We start from the raw sequence: 21751 nt of genomic DNA, 5'->3' as shown, positions 1-21751 counted from the left end.
TTTCCCATGTGGTACCTTGTCGTAGACTTTCCTGAAGTCCATGTACACTACATCCATTGCATTTTCCCATTTACTATGTCTGCTACCTCCTTAAAGAGATTTGCCAAGCATGATTGTCCCTTTTGAAACGTGTTCTGGCTACGTCTAGCTATTTTCTCTTAGCTATGTGGTAATTTCATCTTTAAAGACACTAACATTTTACCCATGATGGATGTTAAGCTATCTGGCCTGTAAATACCTGGATTAGGTCTGTCTCTCTTTTTAAAAGTGAGTACTACATTGGCTACTCTCCAGTCCTACGCTAAATAAAGCCTGTGATGTAATTTCCACACCTCTGGAGAGTCAGCCGTCAATCTCCTTTAGGATCCTAGGATATATCTCGTCAGGCCCTGGTGCTCAACTCATTTCTGTAAAATTATCCATCACAACATTGCACAACCCGTTCTCCACACTTCAAGATTCACCTCCTGTCCGATATCCTTCGCATTAACAAAGATCATTACAAAGTACTTATTAAACACCTCTACCATTTTTGATCATCACCTACAAATTGACAATCCTCCTCCCTCCTGTCGGAGATCCCACCCAACTGTTCTCTTTCCATTCGTATACTTGTAAAATACTTGGCTGTTCCTTTTGATGTTTTTTGAATTTGTTTTCTCATACTCCCTCTTAGTTCTCCTTATCCCGCTCTCAAGTTCATCAGTTACTTTCTCATATTCTCTCTTTATTATCACTTATATTCTTAGTCCTTGGAGGCCCACTGCTTGAATTTGAATTCGTTTCTAATCTTTTAGTTTATCTATGACATCCTGAAACTAATAGTGGTTGTCTTTTTTTACTGGAATGTGCTTAGTCTGTATCGTTGCAATCTTTTTTATCTTTGAACTCCAACCATATTACTCTATCTGTACCCCTTCCTTATCTAAAATGCAATGTATTGAGTCTGGCAATGTGACGGAGCTGGACCAACATCAGTACAGATTCAGCAGTCACCTAATGATTTCGTAATAAGTTTGCCTTTACAATGAATCGCCCTGTTACAGTGAGGCTCAGTAGCTGCTCCAAGCCCATAGTTCCATGCCATTAGAATCATAGAATGCAGCGCAGAAGGAGGTCGTTCGGCCCATCGTACCTGTGCCAGCTCTATGAAAGAGCTCTCCAATTAGTCCCACTCCCCTGGTCTTTCCCCATAGCCCTGCAGTTATTTCTCCTTCAAATAATTATCCAATTCCCTTTTCAAAATGAATATTGAATCTGCTTCCACCTCTCACTCAGGCAGATTGTAACAACTCGCGGCATAAAGCAATTTCTCCTCATCTCCCCTCTGGTTCTTTGCCAATAACCTTCAATCTGTGTCCCTCTGATTCCCGACCTTCCTGCCAGTGGAAACTGTTTCTCCCTATTTACTGAATCAAAACCCCTCAAAATCTTCCCTTAACCTTCTCTGCTCTAAGGAGAACAACCCCAGCTTCTCCAGTCTCGCCATGTAACTGAAGTCCCTCATACCTGGAAACATTCTCGGAAATCTCCTCTACACCCTCTCCAAGGCCTTGACATCCTTCCTAAAGTGTAGGGATGAAAATTGGATAATTTGACACAATAGTGCAACTGAGGCTTAACCAGTGGTTTATAAACATTTATAAATATTTTCCATCCTTTAACACTCTATGCTTCAGTTTATAAAGCCAAGGATCGTGTATGCATTTTGAACAGCCTTATCAACTTGTCCTGGCACCTTCAAAGTTATGTCTGTGTGAACCCCCAGTTCCTGCACCGCATTTAACATTGTTACCATTTAGTTTATATTACGAACAATGATGGACAGGTAAAGACCACCTGTCCCACACAATTGCTATACCTTGTGTATCACAACATGTACACTTCACCCCACCCCAAACTATCACCTCGCCTCACTCTTCTCTGCGTTACATTTTAACTGCAATGTGTCTGCCCATTTCCCCAGTCTGCCTATGTCCTCCTGAAGTTTACTGCTATTCTCCTCAATGTTTACAACATTTCCCAGTTTCATACCATCTGCAATATTTTGCTGTTTTACCAGCTATCTGTATGCAATGTTAAAATTAAAATATTCTAAAAAATTAGCACATGTAGGTGGAAAAAAATAGAAACAAAAATTGTCAGCATATCCATCTTTGTGAGATGTTAAACCAAGGCCTGTTTCCCTATTCCAGTGGAATGGGTGAAGATTCCATTTCACGATTGGAAAAGCTCTCCCAGTGTATTAATTAACATTTTCCCTCAACCAACACCAGCAAAAATAAAGTAATTGGCCATTCATCTCCTTGCTGATTGTGATCTTGATATGAGCAAAGTGGCTTGCACAAGTACCTACATATAGCAGTCACAGCACTTCAAAGTAATTAATTGTATATGAAGTGCTTGAGATAAGGCACTGTTTAAGTCTTCATTTGATTAGTGACATGAAATGAGATAAATATCAAAGCAAATGATTTAAACTGACAAGGAGCACAAAGCATTTTGCTGTATCAGTTCTTTTTCACATCTTCTCTTCCCATTACTCACATATAGTTGGTATAGCTTCAATAAACACAACGGCTAGCCGCTCGACAAGCAGAGCTACTCAGACCATCAGTGCTGTCGAAAACAGTTCCTCACTGGATTCCAGCGATAACCACAACCCTCCCTTCATAGTGGAGCCGTATAGCGGGGTGATCGCAGGCATGGAAACGCAGGAATTCCAAGTCAAGTTCAACCCATTGGAGGTCGGCGCGTTTGAGGCCAGCCTCATCTGCAGGTAAAAGAAAAATAAAGCAGCAGCCCGCTCTGCTTGAAAGGACTAATTATGCTCGGGTGCAGCACGTGATCTGTGGCAGTGCCACATCCCCCTACGTTTCTACGCTCACTGACGCCAATCTTTTGATTGGCCAGCTCGTACACAAACCGGGCCTCCAGTCTGGGCCTGGGAGGATGGGGCTATCCCTCGTTGGGGCTGATGGGCCCCGATATGCACATTAAAAGTGATCGCCCACCCGAACGCAATGGGGCAACCAAATAAAGACCCCTAACAAGATGACAACGGCTAGAGTAGCAAGGAAATGGGGGGCAGTAAATGACCCGATGCCATTTGCAAGCCTATTTGCTGTTTGGGATCTCGCTATGAACAAAGTAGTTGCCACGAGTGCCTACATAAAGCAGACACTGCATTTCAATCGTATGTGAACACGACCAAGGTTAAAATCGGCCCCACTGCTGATTTGCTACCCAAGTATCAACATTTTTCCCAAAGAAAACTCCTGCAGGAGGTGTGATGATATTTTCTGGGCAGGGCTGAGTGACCTAACTAGGAGAGAAAAAATGAAGCAATAACAAATGTTCTAGTTTTCTTCGCTCTAGTCTGAAGATAAGGACTACTTATGGGGTTAAGGTTCCAAAGGTCATCCACCTAGCTCAGTTATTGGTGTCTTTTTCCAGCTCCTGCTCAGTCAGACCACTTTCCCTTTCCCCTACCTTGGTGCAAACAAACTGCTCCAGTAATCACATCAACTGAGGTGTGCAAAAGTGCCATTCGGTGGCTGTCCATTCAATCAGTTAGCAACTCTAAGGTACAGCCTTCCCCCATCTCCATCCCTCACAGCACCTGGAGGCAAGTCTAGACCTCAGCAGTCCATAGGTATGACAATGCACCGCGGCGTTTTAGGGTTAATTCCACTATCCTGCCCTCCCAACTGGGAGCCATGCTTTTAGGGAGCCGAGGTTCCAGACCCAGAACTAAAATGATGTAGCCTTGTGTCCGACAAGTGCTCTCCTTGAGCTCAGGAATCTAGAACGTGCAGATCTTGCTTGTAAACAAATGGTGCTTGTTGCACATAGCACTTTAGGAACATGGGAACTGGAGGAGGCCATTCAGCCCCTCGAGTCTCTTCCACCATTCAGTTAGATCATGGTTGATCTGTATCTTAACTCCATCTACCTGCCTTGGTTCCGTAATCCTTAATACTCTTGCCTAACAAAAATTTATCTTGGTTTTGAAATTTTCAATTGACCCCCAGCCTCAACAGCTTTTTGGGGCGAGGGAGTATCAGATTACCACTGCCCTTTGTGTGAAGAAGTGTTTCCTTACAACATCCCCGAATGGCCCTTGTTCTGGATTCTCCCACCGGAAGAAATAGTTTCACACTATCCACTCTTATCAAATCCATTTATCATCTTAAACATCTCAATTAGATCACTCCTTAATCTCCTATATTCAAAGAAATACAAGCCTAGTCTATGTAACGTGTCTTCATCATTTAATCCTTTTAGCCCCAGTACTTTTGCTGTAGTCATTGGAGACTGGGCCAGCCAACCTGCAGTAGCTATCAGTTGATGCAGAAGAGTCCATTACCTGTATTTGTCCAGTTTTGGTGGAAGGGTTTCCAGAAGTGTAGACCAATGTGGCAGCTCCGCTAACATCTACCCCCACTGACAAACTCTCCTAATGTCAGTAGCATCTCTCGTGAATGTTGAGACTGCTGCTCGAGAGGCCTTGGGTCCCAGGATGGAACAGTCTGCTCTCTTCCAGTGGCCAGATTCTGGAGACCACATTGAGAGAAGCCTCCTTCATGGCTTCACTGATCTCCTCGGTGCCATTGTACTGATCAGTGGGCATAACGAGGCAGCAGCCAGTGTGAGGGATGTGCTGGAGTTGGCACCGTGAAGGTGCTGTCTCCCAGGAGAGCAACACCTCCGCTGTCTCAAGCTATGCCACTCCCTTAGCTGTGAATGGGATAGCAAACATGCAGTCCCACACTGTTCCTGTGGCGGAGAGAGGTGCTGAGTCGTCGCATGACTGGCCACACATCCGAGAGGCTCCCATTCAGACATAGCAACCAGCCACCTGACTGACTCCTGCCATGAAAGGAGTAGTGAGAAAGGAACATGAAGTTAGGGTTTCACCACAGGCAAACGCCAGCTCCACACACACATCAACTGTAGCAAATAGAAATACAGTTATATTCCAGTTCAACTGCATCCAGAGAGTGTTCTTGTTATGATGTTGAACAATGTCTCCCAAGGTGACAGGAATGGGATCCTTGGTCTGGGAATGTTGGTGACGGTGCTTTTGTTGAGGGCCTGGTGAAGATGGAGCGAAGTCTGTTCATATTGATGATGTGTGACCTGGCATATAGCTCCAGCAACCTGCAATGTGGTTTCTGCAGCAGGAACACTTGGCTCATCAGGCCTGCACTGATAGCTGTCCTTCTCTGGGACCTTATCTTTGCCTCTGATGATCTCAAAGTATGCACAAAACTGCAAAGACTGGAGACTTTTGCTGGACTTTACCGGAGAATTTTCACGGTGCCTGTGGTGAGTCCAGTGGTAACTCTGGTAACTGTACCCACCTCACTGTTTCTGTTCACAGGTGCCATCAGCCAACGCTTGGTCTCCAAGCTTCAGCTTTGCTGTCCTCATTGTGGGTCAAAGAATGAGAACATGTTGAAATGCCACAAGCTTAAGGCATCCTGACTACTGCCCGGGCAAAAGCTTTTCATGAACCCATGCAGCCAATCAGACCAGCTGAGCGCTGGTAGAGTGGCAGCCATTGGGGCTCAGGCTGTTGCAGAAATCCGTGGGTGGCATCAATGATGAGGGGATAAATCACAGGATCCTCTCTTGCTGTTGCCAGGTACACCCCTGTAAATACTGACTTCCCATCAATGGTCAGCACCCAGCAATGCCAAACCAAGCTCCTGCTGTCCTGGGCAAGAGCTTCTGACACAGAAGTCATGCACAATTGGTCAGGTACGCTGAATTGGGTGGGGTACAATTTGCCCTCATACTTCCGATCTGCTCTGCCCAGTTTAACTCACCAAAGGTGTATAACGGGTCTAAAAATTCACCGTACATCCTCGTGTACCATTACGGAATTGAGTGATGATTGGGTTTTTTCAGCACAGGTATAGGAAGTGAATAACCACAATCACCCTCCCTGGCAAAACACTGAGCCCATTTTACTGCATCAACCATAAATCCCATTAGGATTGAATGTTGATGGGAATCATGGCTGATCCGATTAAATGGTCTGGGAAATCACAACATTGCATTATCATGGCTGTGAGCTAGCGGGAGCCAAGTCAGTGCTATAAATAAGTTATCCCTCGGTACATTTCTTAATCATTCATTTCAGTCATGCACTTTAATTCTGATGATTATTTCCAGTGATAAAAGTAATCAGAGCTTAACCTGCATTGTCATAATTAATTATTTGGAGGTTTGATAAGCCGCAGTTTATTTATCGCAGCTGCTCACTGATGCTGGTTTAATGTGTTTTAAATCTGCCATGTGTCTCAGATTCTCCTGAAAGCCTGTGGCAAGGAAGAGGACTGTAAAAATTAATGAAATCTGTAATGAGGTTCAGAGCACTGACTTGAATAGTGAACGGCTGCTGACATTAGAGAAGTCAGAATAATCGCATTCAGCGAAACATTTGGCGCCCACTCAGTCTGCCTCTTGTACACCTTTTCATTTCAATTTATCTCCCCATCTGCTCGCAAGGCATCTGGGTGACAGTGCCACACATTACAACAGCCCTCTAGTCCTTTGGCAACATGAAGATACTTCCCAGGAAAGCTGAGACAGCCACTGTAAGGAGGCACCACCGCCTGGTCCCGTTCCCCCTCCACTTCTGCACTCACTTTCCAGCAAGTTTCTAGATAACAATCAGGACATGCGATCTCCACACAAGGAGGTTGAGGCATGTTGTAGTACCCTCTCCCCCCACCACCCTCCCTGCAACCCTCTCCCCCCAACTCCCACCACCTGATTCAACATGATACAAGGTCTGAACCATGGGTCTTCTGGTCTGTATCATATGGTGTATGTTCTCTCTAGGTGTCCAGCCACATACTATCAGACTCCGAGCTCTGGAAAGGACACACACAGACACACACATAACAGACATGTCCCTGAGCACATTTCCAGCTCTGTCTGTTCCCCAATCTGCCAGATAATCTGCCGGACAGCCTAGTTTCAATATCCATTCATGCCTTGTTTCCCAAAGAACCCTGATGTTGCTAAAACCCGCAATAATTGCACAGAATTTGTCAATTGCCATAGACGGTAGTTCAACAAGACTATCCTGCGACAGTTGGAACTGGTGCTCTCCACTCTCCCGTCCTGTGACAGTTGGAACTGGTGCTCTCCACTCTCCTGTTGGTGTAGGAGGGAGGGCTTTAGTTTCCTGAACAATTGTGACCGCTTCTGGGGAAGGTGGGACCTGTACAAGTCGGACAGGTTACACCTCAACAGAGACGGGACCAATGTTCTCACGGGTGGTTTTGATTGTACGGTTGGGAGGGCTTTAAACTAGCTTGGCAAGGGGATGGGAACCCAGGAGAGGGCTCTGAGCTTGTTAGAGTGGGTGAGAGCTCAGATGAACAGAACCCCAAGAAAGAATGCAAAAGGCAGGAGGCAACAGAGCAGAGTAGCACTGGGGTAAGTGTAAACCACAAGGTGATAGGAAGGGACAATATGTATGAATATAAAGGGGCTGCAGGAGGGGTCAAAACTAAAAATCATGGTTTAAAAACTAGTATTAAAACACTACCTAAACGCACACAGCATTCGAAATAAAGTAAATGAATTGATGGCACAAATCATTACAAATGGGTATGATTTGGTGGCCATTACAGAAACGTGGTTGCAGGGTGGCCAAGACAATTCGGAAAGATAGACAAGAAGGGAAAGGAGGTGAGGTAGCTCTGTTAATAAAGGATGATATCAGGGCAGTTGTGAGAGACGATATTGGCTCTAATGAACAAAATGTTGAATCATTGTGGGTGGAGATTAGAGATAGTAAGGGGAAAAAGTCACTGGTGGGCGAAGTTTATAGGCCCCCAAATAATAATGGAGGCATCTGAAAAAGGAACGGCAGTAATCATGGGGGATTTTAACCTACATATCGATTGGTCAAATCAAATCGCATGGGGAAGCCTTGAGGAGGAATTCATAGAATGCATATGGGATTGTTTCTTAGAACAGTATGTTACAGAACCTACAAGGGAGCAAGCTATCTTAGATCTGGTCCTGTGTAATGAGACAGGAATAATAAATGATCTCCTGGTAAAAGATCCTCTCGGAATGAGTGATCACAGTTTGGTTGAATTTGTAATACAGATTGAGGGTGAGGAAGTAGTGTCTCAAACGAGCGTACTATACTTAAACAAAGGGGACTACAGTGGGATGAGGGCAGAGCTGGCCAAGGTAGACTGGGAACACAGACTAAACGGTGGCACAATTGAGGAACAGTGGAGGACTTTTAAGGCGCTCTTTCATAGGCGTTTAACAAAAATATATTCCAGTGAAAAAGAAGGGAGGTAAGAGAAGGGATAACCAGCCATGGATAACCAAGGAAATAAAGGAGAGTATCAAATTAAAAACCAATGCGTATAAGATGGCCAAGGTTAGTGGGAAACTAGAAGATTGGGAACATTTTAAACGACAGCAAAGAATGACTAAGAAAGCAATAAAGAAGGGGAAGATAGATTACGAATGTAAACTTGCGCAAAACATAAAAACGGATAGTAAAAGCTTTTACCGATATATAAAACGGAAAAGAGTGACTAAAGTAAATGTTGGTCCCTTAGAAGATGAGAAAGGGGATTTAATAATGTGAAATGTGGAAATGGCTGAGACCTTAAACAATTATTTTGCTTCAGTCTTCACAGTGGAAGACACAAAAACCATGGCAAAAATTGCTGGTCACGAGAATGTGGGAAGGGAGGACCTTGAGACAATCACTATCACTAGGGGGGTAGTGCTGGACAGACTAATGGGACTCAAGTTAGATAAGTCCCCTGGTCCTGATGAAATGCATCCCAGGGTATTAAAAGAGATGGCGGAAGTTATAGCAGATGCATTCGTTATAATCTACCAAAATTCTCTGGACTCTGGGGAGGTGCCATCGGATTGGAAAGCAGCTAATGTAACGCCTCTGTTTAAAAAAGGGGGCAGACAAAAGGCAGGTAACTATAGGCCGGTTAGTTTAACATCTGTAGTGGGGAAAATGCTTGAAGCTATCATTAAGGAAGAAATAGCGGGATATCTAGATAGGAATAGTGCAGTCAAGCAGACGTAACATGGATTCATGAAGGGGAAATCATGTTTAACTAATTTACTGAAATTCTTTGAGGATATAACGAGCATGGTGGATAGAGGTGTACCGATGGATGTGGTGTATTTAGATTTCCAAAAGGCATTCGATAAGGTGCCACACAAAAGGTTACTGCAGAAGACAAAGGTACGCGGAGTCAGAGGAAATGTATTAGCATGGATCGAGAATTGGCTGGCTAACAGAAAGCAGAGAGTCGGGATAAATGGGTCCTTTTCGGGTTGGAAATCGGTGGTTAGTGGTGTGCCACAGGGATCGGTGCTGGGACCACAACTGTTTACAATATACATAGATGACCTGGAAGAGGAGACAGAGTGTAGTGTAACAAAATTTGCAGATGACACAAAGATTAGTGGGAAAGCGGGTTGTGTAGAGGACACAGAGAGGCTGCAAAGAGATTTAGATAGGTTAAGGAAATGGGCTAAGGTTTGGCAGATGGAATACAATGTCTGAAAATGTGAGGTCATCCACCTTGGCAAAAAACACAGTAAAAAGGAATATTATTTGAATGGGGAGAAATTACAACATACTGCAGTGCAGAGGGACCTGGGGGTCCTTGTGCAGGAATCCCAAAAAGTTAGTTTGCAGGTGCAGCAGGTAATCAGGAAGGCGAATGGAATGTTGGCCTTCATTGCGAGAGGGATGGAGTACAAAAGCAGGGAGGTCCTGCTGCAACTGTACAGGGTATTGGTGAGGCCGCACCTGGAGTACTGCATGCAGTTTTGGTCACCTTACTTAAGGAAGGATATACTAGCTTTGGAAGGGGTACAGAGACGATTCACTAGGCTGATTCCGGAGATGAGGGGGTTACCTTATGATGATAGATTGAGTAGACTGGGTCTTTACTCATTGGAGTTCAGAAGGATGAGGGGTGACCTTATAGAAACATTTAAAATAATGAAGGGGATAGACAGGATAGAGGCAGAGAGGTTGTTTCCACTAGTCGGGGAGACTAGAACTGGGGCACAGCCTCAAAATCCGGGGGAGCCAATTTAAAACCGAGTTGAGAAGGAATTTCTTCTCCCAGAGGGTTGTGAATCTGTGGAATTCTCTGCCCAAGGAAGCAGTTGAGACTAGCTCATTGAATATATTCAAATCACAGATAGATAGATTTTTAACCAATAAGGGAATTAAGGTTATGGGGAGCGGGCGGGTAAGTGGAGCTGAGTCCACGGCCAGATCAGCCGTGATCTTGTTGGGTGGCGGAGCAGGCTCGAGGGGCTAGATGGCCTACTTCTATTCCTAATTCTTATGTTCTTATTAATGTTGGGGAAGTCCAGAACCAGGGGTCACAGTCTAAGGATAAGGGGTAAGCCATTTAGGACCGAGATGAGGAGAAACTTCTTCACCCAGAGAGTGGTGAACCTGTGGAATTCTCTACCACAGAAAGTTGAGACCAATTCACTAAATATATTCAAAAATGAGTTAGATGTAGTCCTTGCTACTAGGGGGATCAAGGGGTATGGTGAGAAAGCAGGAATGGGGTACTGAAGTTGCATGTTCAGCCATGAACTCATTGAATAGCAGTGCAGGCGCGAAGGGCCGAATGGCCTACTCCTGCACCTATTTTCTATGTTTCTATGTTTCTATCCAAATGATGAAGATTGCTTGCATTTGTGAAATTCTCTGTTTCTTATATTTTCTCAGTATCCCAAATTTGAAGAAGGGGCCGGGGAGCCATGTGGTGGCCGTGAAGGGCCGCAGTCTCCTGCCGTATTGCCATTTTGAGCTGGAAGATTCCAATTATATCAGCGGTAACAGGCGCAACCCCGAGTTAAGTGGCCCGCGGGGTGCACCTCCAGGGGTGACCCTTGACCCCAACACACGTGTCATCGAGTTCGCAGCTGTGGGAGTGAGCACAACCATTAGGAGGTATGCCAGAGTGACATTGAACGGTATCATTTCAAGAAGACTTTTTTATATATATGTATATATATATTTTGTATTTATTTTAATCCTTCAGTTTAAAATAATATTCTGCCATCTCTGGGCCAAGCAAATTCAAGGCTCCCTTCTGCAATAGGCCTCTGTTGAAGTTTCCCACACACAAGCCCCTCGGAGGTATACGAGAACAGGACTTGCATAGAATTATATAGAATTTTACAGCACAGAAGCAGGTCATTCGACCCAACCGATCTATGCCAGCGTTTATGCTCCACACACGCCTCCTCCCACCCTATTTCATCTAACCCGTTCAACATGACCTTCTGTTCCTTTCTCTCTCAGGCACTTATCCAGCGTCCCCTGAAATGCATCTTTGCTATTCACCTCAACCATTCCTTGTGTTAGCGAGTTCCACCTTCTCACCATTCTTTGGTAAAGAAGTTTCTCCTGAATTCCCTATTGGATTTATTAGTGACTGTCTTATATTTATGGCTCCTAGCTGTAGACTCCCCACAAGTGGAATCATCGGGCCCGAAATTCAGTCCCACTGGAAAGCTGGTGCTCCCCCCACCTTTTTGTGGCCATTAGCTGGGCCACCCCATATTCAGCTCCAAAAGTGAACCCTTCTAAAGTGGATTTTTCATTGGTGTGGCTGTCTTAATTTGAGCATTATCACCACTGAAAAATTCAGCATGCAGGTTTGCAGCAAGGCCCTGAGGGGGAAAGGAGTTTGGAAGGATGGCTGTTGTAAGGGGTGCAAGGAGAGCCAACAGGTTCACTGATATGGAGCTGGAGACACTGATGGACGGTGTGGAGGACAGAAGAAGAATACTGTTTCCTGACGTGGGGATACCTGGCAGACTGCCAGTACACAATGCATGGAGGGAGATTGCAGGGGAGGTGTCGGGCACCTCCATATATGTGAGGACGCACCCTCCCCTGAGGGTACTGGCCAGTCTGCACCTGGCCCTTCAAGGGTGGTGATGGGTCCGACAGCGATCCTCCTCCCTCCTGCAACTTCTCCTCCTCCTCAGGTGGTGTTGCTGGCTCGACCTCCAGCGACTGTCCCCTCATGACGGCCAGGTCGTGCACGATGATTATGGAGACCCATTGAGGAGAGTACTGCAGGGTGCCACCAGAGTGGTCCAGTCACCGGAACCTCTATTTAAGGATGCCTATGCACTGCTCGATGATGCACCTGGTGGTACAATGAGCGTCATTGTATGCATGCTGTGGCGCTGTCCTGGGGTTCTGCAGTGGAGTGAGCAGCCAAGTGGACAGGGGATATCCCTTGTCTCCAAGCAGCCAACCGCAATCCTGATTCAGGCCGGTGAAGACGGCGGGCACGCTGGTCTGGCGCAGAATGAACGAATCATGGCTGCTGCCTCCCTTACCCGCTGATTGTCTGCACGGTGCTGATGGCGATACCTTCTCCTGCATGCCGACCTGCTTCTGACCAGGTGTTCCAGGTGTTGCCCTCCCAACACTCCTCCCATCCTCAGGGTGAACCCTGCCAAGCAGGTCTCTGCAGCCCACAGGCCTCCACTAAAGAGTCAGACCTGGAAGTTGTACAACAGTACAGGGGTATGTGCAAACCTCTGAGCAGCCCTCAGCAGGTAGAATGGAGCCAAAACAATTAATAAAACTATTAAAAGATAAGTATAATGGATGCTGCAATCTTAAATGAAAACACTAATAATAACTATTGAAAGATAAATACAGTGGATACTGTAATCTTAAATAAAAATACTAAAATTAATAAAACTCTTTCCCTACCAGAGGGCCCCGATCGCGGCAACACTCCAGTGGTGTCGCGTTCGAGCACCGACTCGAATACCCCGCGGGGGCACTACTGGGAAAAGGCTTACCCTTTTGCAGCTGAAAATCCCTGTCCTGGTGGCTTTCCAGTGACCCACATGCTGCAGAGCTCACCGCTGGAAACTCACTGTTGCAGCGGCTTCACCGTGCCGTTTCCGGTGGAAGTGCACACTGCTCAAATCCCCCACCCCTGAGCTGAATATGGCTCGGGGAGGGAAAATCATCTGACCGCGGTGGCCCACCGATTTTATTGGTCGCCCGCCCAAGCCCCGTGGTTACCGCGGGGACGGTGAATTTCAGCCCCATCATCTCTACATCTACCCTATCAAACCCTTTCATAAAATTAAACTCCTCTATTGGGTCAGCCCTCAGGCTTGTCTTTTCGAGAGAAAGGACCCCCAGTTTGTTCAGTCTTGCCTTGTTGGCTCTCTCTTTCCCCTGCGGGAAATCATGTGGCAGCAATCTGGTTGAGATCAGAAGCTTGCTCTGTGAAAGCTGCAGGTAATACCTGTGGCCTGTCACTGCAAGATTACATTGATTGTTAAATAGCTGGTTGATCATTCTCGATGTGACATGTTGGTATCTATACTCTGGGCACTTGCTGTTTCTTCTGTTACTTCTTGCTGAGGAGCGGAATGCTTTCGGTGTGCATTTATCTGCACCACTCTCAGATTCCCAGCAATGGGCAGCTTTGTGCTGTAGACTTGCGTCTACCAGGACCTGAAGTGGGGGATGCTCCTTATGCGGCTAACATGAAGGGGAATCCAAAGCTCTTCTATAGCCATATTAACTGTAAAAGGGTTGTCAGAGGAGCGATGGGGCGGATTAGCCACCAAAATGGAGAACTATTGGCAGAGGCAGAAGGCAGGGCTGAGGCACTAAATGAGCACTTTGCTTCGATGTTTATCAAGGAAGAGGACTTTGCCAAAGCTACGGTAAACGAGGGGTTTGCTGGAATAATGGATGAGATAAAAATAGATAAAAAGGAGGTACTAGACAGGCTGGCGGTAATTACAGTAGGTAAGTCACCTGGTCTGGATGGGATGCATCCTCGGTTGCCGAGGGAAGTCAGTGTAGAAATTGCAGAGGCTTTGGCCACAATCTTCCAACCCTCCTTAGATACAGGGGTGGTGCCAGAGGATTGGAGCATTGCAAATGTTTTACCCTTGTTCAAAACAGGGGAGAGGGATAAATCCGGCAATTATAGGCCAGTCAGTTTAACGTCAGTGGGTAGGGGGGGAAGTTTTTAGAAACAATAATCCTGGAGAATATTCACAGCCACTCGGGTAAGCGTGGACTGATAAAGGAGAGCCAGCACGTATTTAAGGGCAAATGGTGTTTGACTAACTTGATTGAGTTTTTTGATGACAGAGAGGGTGGATGAGGGCAGTGTAATTGATGTTGTGTATATGTACTTTCAAAAGATGTTTGATAAAGTACCACTTATTTGGCTTGTTAGCAAAATTGAAGCTCATGTGTTAAAAGGGGCAGTGGCAACATGGGTACAACATTGGCTGAGGGATAGTACACAGAGATTTGTGGTGAGTGGCTGTTTTCAGATTGGAGGGAGGTATGCAGTGAAGTTCCCCAAAGTTCAGTACTGCGACCACTGCTGCTTTTGATATACATTAATGACTTGAACATGGGGGTACACGGCACAATTTTAAAATTTGCAAATGACACGAAACTTGGAAGTGTAGTAAATAGTGAAGATGATAGTAATAGACTTCACGAAGACAAGGACAGGCTCATCATCATGATCATAGGCAGTCCCTCAAAAGTGAGTTCTCAGGTGACTGAACAGTCCAATGTGGGAATATAGTCTCTATCACAGGTGGGACAGACAGTGGTTGGAGGAAAGGGTGGGCGGGGAGTCTGGTTTGCGCATACTCTTTCCACAGCCTGCGCTTGGTTTCTGCATGCTCTCGGCGACGAGACTCAAGGTGCTCAGCACCCTCCCGGATGCACTTCCTCCACTTAGGGCGGTCTTGGGCCAGGGATTCCCAGGTGTTGGTCGGGATGTTGCACTTTATCAAGGAGGCTTTGAGGGTGTCCTTGAAACGTTTCCTCTGCCCACCTGGGACTCGCTTGTTTTGTAGGAGTTCCAAGAAGAGCGCTTGCTTTGGAAGTCTTGTGTCGGGCATGCGGACAATGTGGCCTGCCCAGCGGAGCTGGTTGAGTGCGGTCAATGCTTCGATGCTGGTGGAATAGGCACACACATGGCAGATAAAAGCCAGAGAAGTGTGAGGTGAAACATTTTGGTAGGAGGAATGAGGAAAGACCATACATACTAAATGGTACAATTTTAAAGAGGGTGCAAGAACAGAGAGACCTGGGGGTGTTTGTGCACAAATGTGGCAGGACAGGTTAACAAAGCATATGGGATACTGGGCCTTATAAATAGAGGCATGAAGTACAAAAGCCAGGCTAAACCTATATAAAACACGAGTTCGGCCCCAGCTGGAGTATTGTATCCAATTCTGGGCACACTTTAGGAAGGACATGAAGGCTTTGGAGAGACTTCAGAGGAGATTTGCTAGAATAGTTCCAGGGAGCAGTTACGTGGCTAGACTGGAGAAGCTGGGCTTGTTCTCCTTAGAGCAGAGAAAACTAAGAGGAGATTTGATAAAGTTGTTTAAAATCATGAAGGGTTTAGATAGAATAAATAAAGAGCAACTGTTTCCAATGGCGAAAGGGTCGATAACCAGAGGACACAGATTTAAGGTGATTGGCAAAAGAGGCAGAGGCGACACAAGGAAAAACTTTGTTACGCAGTGAGTGGTTAGGATTTAGAATGCACTGCCTGATAAGATGGTGGATAGAGATTCAATAGTAACCTTCAGAAGGCAATTGGAAAAATACTTGAATGAGAAAAAATGTCAGGGATATTGGAGAAAGAACGGGGGAGTGGGACTAACTGGATTGCTCTTTGATAGAGCACAGAATCGATGGACCGAATGGCCTCCTGCTGTCCTGTACTATTCTATGGTTCTAAAATCACTTTCAGAGATTTCTTCGACCCCTGAGCTGATTCAAATTCTATTCCCAGATGAGAAAGGACAATGTTTTGAAGCACTGCACTACTTTACTCTGGTTACAGGTTACATGGTTTCTCAGCCTTGAACACGAGGTGATGTGACGGAGAATAAAGTAAATGGCCCAGAAAAATAAATCGGGAACACGACTTTCGGTCAAACCACAAGAATAGGAAAAAACGGGGCACAGGTTCAAACTGCTCAGGGAATCAGAGAATTTTCCAGCATAGAAATAGTCAATTATACCCGCCCTCTCTCTGAAAGCACCTCAGTCCCATTCCCTATCCCTAGCCCTATTCACCCCATTTCCCTGCATGCTCTCTGAAAGAGCTCTCCGCTTAATTCCATTACCCTGTCCATTCCCCAGATCCTTTAAACTTTTAATTTTTCAAATATTTATCCGCTTCCTTTTAAAAGTGATTCTGGATTCTGCTTCCAGCACTGTTTCTGGTTAGGAGGACAGACAGATTCAGCCTGATGCCAGGAATGCCTTCCTGCTATGAGTGATGAGCACTTAGAATGGACTTCTGGGTAGAGCAGTGCAGGCACAGACCCTGGAATCACTTTGGGAACAGTTAGGTGCTGTGATAGGGTGCGTGGGCGAAATAAACTGAGATGAATGGATTTCCTCATCAGTGTCTGTCGCATAATCTCCTGCATGTCACCGCTCGTTTTTGATTTCATTCAAGATTCGACATACAACTGTGTAGCTGCACTGCCACCTGCCAGTAATAAGCAAACAGCAGTGAACAACCCTCTCCCCTTCTAGATCTTAAATCAATCATATATACTATTTTTGTTTTAAATGGGTATGTGTTCCATCCTTCCCTCGGAAGGTGCTCTAATTAAAGTAAAGATTATTTTTTGAAGGCCAGCTGCTTTGCCAAATCGAGGGAGGGAATATTTGGAGAGACAAGTCACCTTAGACCATCTCTAGCACATCTCCGAGAGGCTGATTTTCGATGATGGAAGCCTGGGATTGAATGACCTCTCACGACCCCTCAGCATAGGGAGACCAAAGGGTAGAGGAGGAAAACTATTCAGGCCGAGAGAAATACGAAAATAAAATAAAACTGTCAAGAATGCTTGACAGGGATCATTGCTTCATTGTGACAGCTTGTTGTTCACCTATATCTTCGCTATAAGGCACGAGGTCTATTTCATGACACACGCTCAGCTCCTTGGCTGAGCGACCACACCTAAACTGCACCGGCCAAACCAGAGGTGGAGGTGGTTGGAAAAGCTGACCAGCAAGGGAATGCTCCAAAATGTGCAAGCATAGCCGTTATTGTTATTAACTCCAGTACTCTCTGACCGAAATAACAATAACTGATATGCTTGCACTTTCTGCTGGGATATTGTAACCCTAGCATAGAAATTGGTACACAGTGTCCATTTTCCCAATATGGCGGGCAAAAAGCATGCGCATATTTCCGAAAGTGTTCTGTCCGCCATATTGGGTAAGGACAAACAATAGGGGCCCGAAATTGATGGCCTTACCGCCCACTGCTGCCGACATTCCTCCTCGAGTTGCGCCCACTGCCACTTTCGATTTGGGCTGGGGCGGGCGGGAGGGCAGAACCGCCGGGAACCGCCCGCTGACGTCAGCGGCCGGCCGAGTGGCGTAAGTGGTCTCCCGCCCGCCGAGATACCATATTGATGCGGGCGGGAGTCGGGCGCCAGAACGGGGGTGGGCCGCTGGCTGGAGGCTGGTCTGTCCCCGACGGTCGGTATGAAGATCTGAAAAAAAGGTAAGTAAACATTTTATAATTCTTTTCTTTACAGGGACTTACCTGTATGGGGAACCCTGACGGTCTTCCACTAGTTTTAAAAAAAAATGCTTTTCCTTTTCAGGTCTTCGACCCTCCGTGGGCCCGACTCCATCCTCGGTGGCACTTGGACAGCAAGCGCCTCTGCCGCCGAGATTGGGAGCTCCCGCCCGCTGTCGCCCAGATTGGCGGCATAAGTCCCTCTTTTGCCACTCACCGGCCTTTGAAGGACCTTTTCGATGAAAACCCCACCCAGAGTACCTTTCGGTACCTCAGCGGCCATCAGCGGTCCTTTGGGCGGTACTTGGGCGAGCAGGGGCCTTCAATTATTTCGGCCCCTAGGTGTCCTTTACCCACGCCTGAAGCAGGCGTTATCCCTTTGCATATGCAAATAAGAGGCCTCACGCCTATTTGAGGCCCCTCTTTGCGCTGGGGCAGCCCCTGCCCTGCTGGCTGGGGTTTGCCAGCTAGGTCCAGCCAAGAAGGTGAGTAACTTACCTGATTGTGCAGCTGGGAGGAACAGGGATTCTCCTGCCTCTACCCCACATTAAAATCACCAATCACGGCCGCTACCTCACCCCCCCCGTCACTGCCGCTGCCAGCCCCAACCACCGATCTCTCTTGCTCACGACCCCCGATCACCATCCCCTGCTCTCTGCTGCTGCAGTGCCCAACCCAACACTAGCAGCAGCCCAACTTCTCGCTACTCTTTGCCGGTGGGCTGCTGTGCTTTGTTAACTCCGTTATAATGAGGTCCAAGGTCCAATATCGGGCCTCACCATTCAGGCACAGTGAACGTCCCTGTGTGCCCCCCGAGTGCCCAAAAATGGGTGCGGGCGAATTTCTGGGCCCCCTGTAAATGTCAGTCTGCAGAGAAAACTGGCCTCTTGCACGTGGGTTCAGTACTTGCAGACCTGTTCCGTGCCACGATCTGCCCATCCTGCACATTTCCAATCATCTCCAAGATTGTGACAAGAATGTTGCTGACACCTAATTCAGACCTCCATGTCCATGACTTGCCATTTTGCAGCAGTTTGAAAGGATCTCGCAGAATTCCCGAGGGAAGCTATACGCGCCGTTTAAAACTACCACATGCCGAGGAATCGTTGCTCTTCGACTGAAAACAAACGCCAGCTTGATTCTCTGAAACTGTTCCTCTTTTCACACACATCCTTAAAATGTGCCAGATAATTAGCACTAAGCACATTAACGTGAGGGTGAAAACACACTCGATAGAAATAAATCTATGGAAACAAATAACAGAAAACGCTGAAAATGCACAGCGGATCAGGTAATATTTGGAAGAGAAAGATAAGTTAATGATTGGGTATGGTGGCAAAGGCTGTAACTGTTTCGCTCAGGTGCTGGGTGGCTTATTGTGCATCTCCAGCATATTCTGTTTTTATTTCATGTCTAGTATTTATGGTCTTTGTACCTAAAACACGCGCTGTGAGTGGCAGATTGGGGTGACAGACTTCACTTTAGATACTCAACCATTGCCTAACAACTTACAGTCCTGTCATTTATATGTATTCCAAACTCTGCTTCTTTTACCTTTTTGTGGGTGAATTTAATCCTCATTAAGGTAGCGCTGGGGAAAGGACCACTTTTCCTTACAGGCATCCAGTGTCAGCATCGACCACTCCCGCATCAGGATCTCCTTCTGCACCGGGTGTGATATCTTCCCATTTCCCACAACAACCATGCTGTATCTCTGAATCGGGGTTGAACCTGACTCCCCAGGGGTGAAAGGCCAGTATCTAGTCCATTGTGTCGCCCAATCTCCTCTTATCACCATCTGTTTATGGTGTAACTTCAGGTGCATCACTAATTTATTGGCAGGGTGAATTGGGTCGAATGAAAGATCTTTGATATATTTGTGGTGAATTATATCACACGAAGCATTGGATGGTCATGGTAACAGCTGCTCTGCGTGGAACAAATCTCCTTACTTTCCTCAGATCCTTCTACATAATGAATCCAACAAACGGTGACTACACCTTTCGGTGGATAGATGAGAGTGCACTGGATGTACGGATGCAGCCAGTGTTCCACTGCCTGACAGAAAATGGACATATCTCGGCAGGGAAGAAAGCTGAGGTTAGTTCTGAGCACTGTCACTCCCTAAGTTCACAACTTGTATTTATACAGCGTCTTTAGTGCAGCCAAACGTCCAAAGGCATAAATCAGACAAAATTTGACACCAAGTCACATAGAGATATTAGGACAGGTGTCAGGTGAGGAGCGAAGGAAATCAGGAATTGGCAAGAGACCAGGAGTGCAGAGATCTTGGGGGGTAGGTTCTGGGCTGGAGGAGGTTACAGAGATAGGGAGGGGCAAGATCACGTAGGGATTTGAACACAAGGACAAGAAATTTTAAATCAGGGGTTGCAGGATTGGGAGCCAGTGTAGGTCAGCAAGCACAGGGGTGATGTGTGAACAGGAGTTAGGATACGGGTAGTGTAGCTTTCGATGAGCTGGAGTTTATGAAGGGTGGAAGGTAGAAGGCTGGCAAAGAGACGATTGGGATAGTCAAGTCTGGAGGCACCAGAAGCATGGATGAGGGTTCCAGCAGCAGACGGGCTATGGCAGGGGCAGAGTCAAGCAATCAAGCTCAGTATGTTCCAGAAAATCAAGCTCAGTATGTTCCAGAAAATCAAGCTCAGTATGTTCCAGAAAATCAAGCTCAGTATGTTCCAGACAATCAAGCTCAGTATGTTCCAGAAAATCAAGCTCAGTATGTTCCAGACAATCAAGCTCAGTATGTTCCAGATGTCCGTTTTGAGAAGACAAGTGTTTCTGGTCAACAGAAGTAGAATTTGTGCTTGTCCCGTTTACAGGTGTTGACTAATTTATCAATTGGCTAATGGCTCAGTACCTCCACGGGTATGGAGCCACACAGTTCAGCAAAGTCCCAGGTGCGATGCCCAGAATGTGTCGAGCTCTGCTGATCCCAGCTGGGGTACAATTTGGGGCGCTATAACTGATCTCAGTCCAGGGTCACACCTGAAAAACAGTCACTGAGATGAGAAACGGGAGGGTTGTCCCAGCAATGGTACCTTCGAGAGCAGAGGTCACTCACTGGCAATCAGAAGCAGGATCCCAGTCCAGGAGCACTGATGCTAATTGCTGCCATAGTGACTGAGATTAACTAAATCAGCCCAAACCTGGGACTGAGCCTGGGACTGAGCTGCCACCCAGCCTACCTGCCTGGTTTAATTCCACATTACACCATGCTCATAGGCAGTCCCTTGAAATCGAGGAAGACTTGCTTCTACTGTAAAAGTGAGTTCTCAGGTGACTGAACAGCCCACTACGGGAATTACAGTCTCTGTCACAGGTGGGACAGACAGTCGTTGAAGGAAAGGGTGGGTGGGGAGTCTGGTATGCCGCACACTCCTTCCGCTGCCTGCGTTTGATTTCTGCACGCTCTCGGCGACGAGACTCAAGGAGCTCAGCGCCCTCCCGGTGCACTTCCTCTACTTAGTGTGGTCTTTGGCCAGGGGCTCCCAGGTGTCGGTGGGGATGTTGCACTCTATCAAGCAGGCTTTGAGGGTGTCCTTGTAACTTTTCCTCTGCCCACCTGGGGCTCGCTTGCCGTGTAGGAGTTCCGAATAGAGCGCTTGCTTTGGGAGTTTTGTGTCAGGCATGCGGATAATGTGGCCTGCCTAGCGGAGCTGGTCGAGTGTGGTCAGTGCTTCAACGCTGGGGATATTGGTCTGGTCGAGGACGCTAACGTTGGTGCATCTCTCCTCCTAGGGGATTTGCAGGATCTTGCGGGGACATCGTAGGTGGTATTTCTCCAGCGATTTGAGGAGACTACTGTACATGGTCCATGTCTCTGAGACATACAGGAGGGCCCTCAAATCGACACCATGTACTTGATAAATGAACCACCAGGGGGAGCTTGAATCCAATATATTTGTTAATGAAACCCATTGTGCAGACTTACCCCTGATTGAAGTTACCGCTAGTCATTGAATGAATCAAATTGTGCTACTCCAGACTTGCTGTTTAGCAAACCTAGATCACAAATTGGGTCAATATCAGGCCAGATCACAGCCAGGGTCAAGTTAATGAAAACTTTCAAAATGCCTAATTGTAATTATTAC

At 46.6% G+C, this 21751-nt stretch overlaps 1 protein-coding gene across 1 annotated transcript in view; it reads left to right on the top strand.

Annotated features, from left to right (window-relative positions):
- hydin (HYDIN axonemal central pair apparatus protein) overlaps window positions 1-21751 on the top strand; it is a 1725340-nt gene that overhangs the window by 1323982 nt on the left and 379607 nt on the right. The window contains 3 exon segments of the mRNA XM_070897728.1: window positions 2554-2779; window positions 10781-11005; window positions 19601-19739. Of these exon segments, the coding sequence (XP_070753829.1) occupies window positions 2554-2779; window positions 10781-11005; window positions 19601-19739 (590 nt within the window).

The sequence above is a fragment of the Pristiophorus japonicus genome, chromosome 13 (assembly GCF_044704955.1).
Source record: "Pristiophorus japonicus isolate sPriJap1 chromosome 13, sPriJap1.hap1, whole genome shotgun sequence".
NCBI lineage: Eukaryota > Metazoa > Chordata > Chondrichthyes > Pristiophoridae > Pristiophorus > Pristiophorus japonicus.
This window is presented reverse-complemented; position numbering and strand designations above follow the sequence as displayed.